The sequence below is a fragment of the Akebia trifoliata genome, chromosome 5, assembly GCF_017979445.1.
Source record: "Akebia trifoliata isolate Shusen 1 chromosome 5, ASM1797944v1, whole genome shotgun sequence".
NCBI classification, from domain to species: Eukaryota; Viridiplantae; Streptophyta; class Magnoliopsida; order Ranunculales; family Lardizabalaceae; genus Akebia; species Akebia trifoliata.
The window spans coordinates 33,603,005-33,610,217 of record NC_141379.1 but is presented as its reverse complement, the minus strand read 5'-3'; the positions used below and the strand labels follow the sequence as shown (position 1 = coordinate 33,610,217).

The 7,213-nt window shown below is 33.9% G+C and overlaps 1 protein-coding gene across 1 annotated transcript; it reads right to left on the bottom strand.

The window, feature by feature from the left end:
• Window positions 1-2,114: 2,114 nt before the first annotated feature.
• On the bottom strand, window positions 2,115-4,942 carry LOC147402399 (kinase-like protein). Its single transcript, XM_086441633.1, has 3 exons — window positions 4,233-4,942; window positions 2,426-2,547; window positions 2,115-2,319 (listed from the first exon to the last, which is right to left on the bottom strand). The coding sequence occupies exons 1-3, from the start codon at window positions 4,735-4,737 to the stop codon at window positions 2,275-2,277; spliced, it is 672 nt and encodes a 223-aa protein (XP_086297759.1). The 5' UTR covers window positions 4,738-4,942; the 3' UTR covers window positions 2,115-2,274.
• Between the last annotated feature and the right edge of the window lie 2,271 nt (window positions 4,943-7,213).

Genomic DNA, 7,213 nt, shown 5'->3' with positions numbered 1-7,213 from the left:
TTTATCTTAAGTTGAACTTGAGGGTATTGAGGTTAATTTGCATAAATCAATTAGAAAAGATCAACATAGGCAGTAGACGTTATAGTCGATATTTTTAAATTCTTATATGGTTTTAAACGGTTGACATGCCCTTAGACTTAGGTCTTTTCTCATAGACTAATGATAAATGACCTAAATGCCCTTTGTTCAACCTCTAACAAAAAACCTTTGAACTTTCTTCTTGGAAACATCTATCTTCAAGCGTACTCGGAAACTATAGTTTACCCCTATGTTACACAATTCGTTGCTACTAATTTGAACCATGAATTGATACGAAACGAACCAATTTGCAGTACGCTTTGTGTTGGGTTCGTAAAATCAAGCGAACCATGAATATATACATTGAATTTTGGTTGGATTCAACAAACCAAATTTATTATATTTTTGGATCGATGAACCAAACTAATTTATTATATTTTTTCATTGTTCATATTTAAAATTTGGATTATTTTATTATTCTTTAACTTATAATTTGTTAACATTATAATTGTACTTATAACTTGTATACTTGAATTATATATATCCACAAGTGAACCAAGCTAGCGAACTAATCTAGGAAACCAAAGTGAACCAAGAAACGAATCATATCTACCTACCTCTACAAGTTGGGTTCATTCTAGAGTGACAAACCAACGAACCAGGTAACATAGCTAGGTTTGTCCCTTCTTTAAGAATATCTTGGGTCATCCCCTAACATGACCCGACCTATTGCCACCCCTAGATATGGTGTTATATTTAGATGTGAATGAAATTTCTTTAATTAGATCCACGTGCTTATTTTCATTACTTTTATTTATTTTTTAGATGTCAGGGACATCCAAACCCTTAGGTCCAATTAGCACAGGTGAGGCAACTAACCTCCATATCTCACAAAAATTCCCCAGGTACATGGACCATACACACCACACATAATAGGTAAGTTGGGATAGATTCTTATGGGTATCCAAAGAGGGGGCTTGAACTCAATACCTCTACACTTTTGAAGGGATGCCATGTCTACTACGTTCAATATTCGTTGATTGTTATAAAGATCATTCTTTAAAAAAATCAGTCCATTCTGAAACTTTTTACCTATATAGGACAAAATATGTCCGTGGAACCTAGCCCATATAATATATAGAGTCACTTTCCATTGATTCCTAAGAATGACTCATAAAAAAAACAGATGATCCCAACCCTTTAAATGCAAAATCTAATAGTTGAGATTTATCCTTGGGATAAGTATCACAAAATTTTGTGTTATCAAGATACTCATAATTCTCTACCATTGGATTTATTGTTTAAAGGGTTGGGATCACGTGTTTTTTTCATGAGTCATTCTTAGGAGTAAACAGATCCCAACCCGTATAGGGATATTTTTATATTAATTATACATTTTTAAAGTATTTTTTATTTTATTATTTTTTTAAATTAAAGGGAAAAGAAGTTTTTTTTTATTATTATATTTATTACTATTATTATTATTAGTAACAATAGAGTTGTGCTAGGGTAACACAAGTTTTACTGTGATTTCTCACAATTCTGACATGGACATGCATACATAACCGTATATAATTTTTACTCATATCACGAGAAAATACATCTATGATTATGTGCACATCCCACGTTAGACTTGTGAGAATCGCAGTAAATACTTTTTGTCATTTCAGTATTTTTCTCAACAATAAGGACTAAGGAGTGAAGGGAAGTCTCATACTAAAACTCTCAAAATTATCTAACTCTAACCAATCAGATTTTAGAAGCTCAAATTCCAGTTGAGCTTGGGTTATTGAACTCCATCCCGATGGTCTTGTTCGGTTGAGGCTTTTGTCACGTGGGTTGAGCTCGGGTTCACCAGCCAAGGTTGCAGACCTAGTATGGACTTTATGAATTTTTGGAGAGAGAGAGAGAGAGCTGGGCTAAGCCCACAGCCCATCATGGAAATGTTAATATACTCCAGAAAGTATTAATATTTGGGATCCTATCTAATTTACAAGCTGGACATCATTGGTAACAAAAATCTCATTATTTTCCTTAACTAATATTGCTAAATTTTAATATCAACAACCATCAAAGATCGAAGAGGTTTTGCTTAAAATTCCAAAATACCAAGCTGGCCTTAATTTCAAAATTTTGATTCCAAACTATAAAAATATAATAATTCTTCCACAACACATAGAGTTTAAAAAAAAATAAAAGATGTCTGGGACACAAGATTAAAAATATGGCTTTACTTATGATATCCTAATTTCTCCCTCATTTGGTCTTGGGTTCTTCAGGGGATGGATCGCTTGAAAGCACCTGTATAAATAAAAAAGAAACATAAAAACAAAAGAAGGAAAATTTATTACTTTCTCATGTTATTTATTTATCTAACTTGAGCACTAATAAATTAAATTAAATTTACCTTAGTGACGACAAGATTTTTACTATCCTCAAGAGCGATCACTACTTTTTGTTCATCCATTGTCACCACATTTGCTTCTTTTATCAAAATTGGAAGTTTCAAGTCTTTGGATTTTCCCGTATCTAAGAAGTAAGATGACAAAGGTCAACAAAAATAAATAAATAATAATTACAACCCATCAGATTAGAAGTAGTTATACAACAACATTTCGTCTTGTCTGTAAACGAGATCGAGTTGTCTCAGATGAGTTTTACAATACGTTTGAGACATCTTGTTCAACAATAAGAAAAATGAGTTTTAAATCTCATCTGAAACATTGATTTGTCTGTTTGTCTCATTGTTGGGCGATACCGAGATGAATCGGGCGATACGTGTTAAGACTCAAATCAATGCTCCAAAAATACCTAGTTTTTAATGAAGCAGAAAGTTTAAGTCTCAACTTAAGGCTTAACCTAAGGATCATTTCTTCCTAGACACAATGGCCTACTATAGCGGACTCCTTCCATATCCCATGTCATGGTGAGCCCTTTTTTTATTTTTTCCGAACCCTTTCCATATTCCATACTATATAGAAGGCCTTTTTTTTTTTTTTTTTTTAACTCTCCACAATCAAGGGCGGAGCTAGTAAGGAGCTGATGAGGGCAATTGCCCCCCACAGAACTTTGAGACACCCCTATATTTTCAACTAATTACATGCCCCATTTATCCCCATTCCCTCACCTCTCTCTCCATGTGCCCCCACACCCTCACCTACCTCCAATTCTCCCCCCCTCTTCCCCCTTTAAAATTTTTGTTAATGACATTACCTCTTGATTGTCTTCTCATATACTAATTAGAAATTACCTAAATATCTTTTTCTTCAACTTCTAACAAAAAATTTCTGAATTTCTCCTTAAAATCATTCATCTTCAAGTTCTTCAACTATACAATTAACCATAGTTTGCCCCACTACAAGAAAATCCTGGCTCTGCCCCTATCCACAATTACCTCCCTATGACTCGAACTCTTGACGTAGGTGGGCTCTGATACCAAATATTAAGACTAAAACCAAAACTCCAAAAATATCTAGATGTTAATGGAGCAAAAAGTTTAAGTCTTGCAACAATACATCTCGGATGAGTTTTGAAACCATGGATATGAATTATGCTCTCACATGATATGATATTCCATCCAGGAAGTCTTATACCAAAATTTTGATCTTGTTTATTGCAAGCGTGGTCTTAAACTCAAAGAGGGGCTAAGAGAGTTCCTTAAAGAATGATTATTTTGGCATAAAGGCAGTTGATATGGTTAAGAGAATATTTTAATTTATTGGATGCATTAATACCTAAAACGAACTATTTATATATATTTCTGACAGGGGTTCTAGACCCATAGTCCCGAATTGCAGGGAACGAACCAACTAACCTCTTAAAACACGTTATCTCGACCGATCTAAACAGTGAAAAAATCATTAAAATACAATACAAGATTTACACGGTTCAATTAAGTTTGCATCAATGGATAAGAGAAAGATGAGAAAGTTTAACTAATGTAATCTGTAGTAAGATATATATATTTCATTGATTAAAAATATTTTTGTTTACTAATCATTTTACATATTTTATTGATTTATCTTTGTGATGAACGCGTGAGTCCTACAGTTGACTCGAGACTAGACACCCAAATCTGGAGCCATGGCCTCACAATAACCGGTCTAATGATAGGTGGGTCCGGTCCAGATGTATGGACCACAGGCAAAGAATAATAAAACTTCATACAACGCGGAAGTACTAGATCAAAAAACACGCAAATTACAAACACGTACCTTCATCTAATTCTGTCATCTTTTCTTCGACCAAATTCTTCTCTCGCACCACATTATTTTTCTCATCTCTCTCCTTCACAGATTCGTGATGTGGCGAGTAATATCCTTCATCAGTACTAATAGACTCAACTGCATCTCCATCTTTCCTCGATGAGAAATAATGATCCGGTGAATCGCGGGTTACCAATTTTCCTGGTAATTTCTCTTGGGTGACGATCTGATCTTCTTTGTTACCTTCTTTCCTCGAATGCCCTTCCTTCAATTCTGGATTTACATTTATATCCTTCATGTCGGTAACCTGTACGATCTCATTGCTATTGGAATCTTTATCCGTATTACCGGAATCTGGCCGTTGAGCCAATGAATTTGTGCCGGTAATGTTGGGGTTAGATTCAGGGATAGATTCTAGATCTTTCGAATTTTTGCTTTGTTTCTTACTGAGAGGGCGATGGCTAACGGTATTGCCGGTGGCAACGTCGTTGTTTTTGGATTCGTTGCAACCCATGGTTAGAGAATTGCAGAGAGAGAGAGAGAGATGAAGGGTTATAGTTGGGTGGTGTTTGGGGGCACTGAAATTTAGGAATCCGTTTGTATGGGGTGCGTTGAAAGGTTGGGGGTGTGTCGATTGGCAGCTTTGATTACGAGGAAATGTGTGTTTTTAGGTAATGGGCAGTTAAGTTGAGAAGGCAAAGAGACCAAATTTTGACCTTTTCTGTTCTCGAGAATACTTCCTTAAATTTTGCTTACTTAAAAAAAAATTCTAAAAATACCTTCAACAGGAGTTCTAACGAGTTTATTTGAGAAGCCACCTCCCTAGTGGATTGAAAATATTGAGTTGGCTCCTTAAAAAATTGACCTTAGTAGTCCTAAATGCAATAACAAATTAATTCATTGGCCCATCCTATTGGATTCTTGTGGGGATCTCTCTCTCTCTCTCTCTCTCTCTCTCTCTCTCTCTCTCTCTCTTTTTGAAGTAATTGTGGTAAACTAAAAATACAATTTCTACTTTTAACAAGTCGTGCTGAAGTAACATCGAAATTGACATCGTTTGGGACATTGGTGTGCACAGAACTAGGGGTGCAACTTGGTCTGGTTCAAACCAAACCGAGAGTTTTGAATTGGTTTGATTTGATTTATAATGAATTTCGGTCAGGTTTCAAGTTAACAAAATAGAGAACCGACCAATTTAATTTGATTTTTAGTTCATGTCTTATAAGAACTGAACCAAACCGAAAACCAAATTCTTATATTAATAAAATTATAAACAAATATTATTAATCTATTTAAAAACTATACCCATTATTTATGAGTAAATTGATTTTTTTTTTAATGGATAGATTAATGACATTTTTTTTGTTGGATGGGACTCATGACTTTCTTTAATTGATGAAAAAATTATGAATTTTTTTTTTTTTTTAATAGATACCTTAATGATTTTTTTTTTTTTTATTGATGAATAGATTAATGACTCATTATATGATATTTCATATTCGTATTTATTTATTTTTATTAAATTAAGTTTGAAGTTATTGACAATCCATAGAATCGAATCGAACCAAACCGACATTAGTTCAGTTCAGGTTGGTTTGGTTTGATTCTGATTCTCATTTAATGAAATCGACTTAGGCCAGTTCGATTCCAATATGACCTTAAACCAAACCAAGTTGCACTCCTATACAAAATCATATATACTTCTCACTTGTATCTCGATGAAAAGTATTTATGATTCTATATACACATCCATGCCAACAATGTTTAAAACCATATCAATTTCAATGTTTTGTCAACATTTTCCTTTCACAAAGGACAGTTAGTAGTCTGACGTCATAAGGAAGCACATACAATCATGTGCCTGAACTGACAAAAGCTATTATATGACACCAGATTGCACATGTGTTCAAAATGATCAAACCTCTATAGTTATCTATCGCCATAATCAATGCATCATGACATGTGAGGAGTAACAGATCCTAGGACTGATGCTAGACCACGTACTTCGAACAAATGAGAATATATGTCTAAAAACCGATGTGATGCATCTAAGAAGATAGAAATCTATAAATAAGGCAAAAATGAAGTGTGGTACACAAATTTTCTTTTCAAGGAGTCTAAATTCTATTCAATTATGAACTAAATTGATCATCCAAATGTTTGTAAGAATGAAGTCCACGTGACTTGGGCTAGGACGAGATCAATGTGATTGATAATGCCAAAAAATATTAAAAGATTAAATTATACCATCATATACCTCGTGATGGATGATAAACTTAAAGAGAAATGGATCCATACAAATCAAGGCTTTTATTTGACTATTGGGATTGGGATTAATTAGTTTATTGAAGGATAGCCGGTATGCCATTGGAGAACTCGTATGTTAGAGAGATCACCTCGAATCTCTAATATCAAGTAGGTTAGTGTTATCGGATTCATTCCTATCCTTGGTCAAATTGCGAATTGATTCACATGTTGATCAAAATTTAACGTATCCATGTTTTGAAATTAATGACATATATATCCCTCTACCTATGTCCTTTACTTTGAGATTAATTAATATAAATGGAATCGTGTTGGGGGGACTTAGTTTTTCATTGTATTTCACAAAGCACTGACGAGGAGGTGCACACATAACCATAAACACTTTTCACTCGTATCTCCAGAAAACATATATATGGCTACCACATTCATCGTAAATCCAAATTTGTACTGAACCATTGATGAACCAGGTGACATAGATCCAAATCGAATGTGCATCTCTCTTCAAACCATTGGAATTGTAAAACAAATCGAATAGTTGCCTATAAAAATAATAAATAAATAAAGAGCTTACCAAGTAATAATAAATAAATAAAAATCTATAAAAACACGAGGCATTTAAAGTCCATTTCCTCTCCATTCTTCAACTACAATCCGTTACAACTTAATGGTCCTCTCAACGTCATATTGTTGACGATCTTCTCTTTTCGCACTTTTTTTTTTTTTTT

What these genes read in the sequence shown, in the direction of transcription:
- LOC147402399 (XM_086441633.1), bottom strand. Translation starts at nt 4,737, where the DNA reads ATGGGTTGCAACGAATCCAAAAACAACGACGTTGCCACCGGCAATACC. An exon ending in GATGACAGAATTAGATGAAG is followed by an intron (nt 2,548 to 4,232) that starts GTACGTGTTTGT and finishes CTTACTTCTTAG; the next exon opens with ATACGGGAAAATCCAAAGAC. An exon ending in AAAATCTTGTCGTCACTAAG is followed by an intron (nt 2,320 to 2,425) that starts GTAAATTTAATT and finishes TTATTTATACAG; the next exon opens with GTGCTTTCAAGCGATCCATC.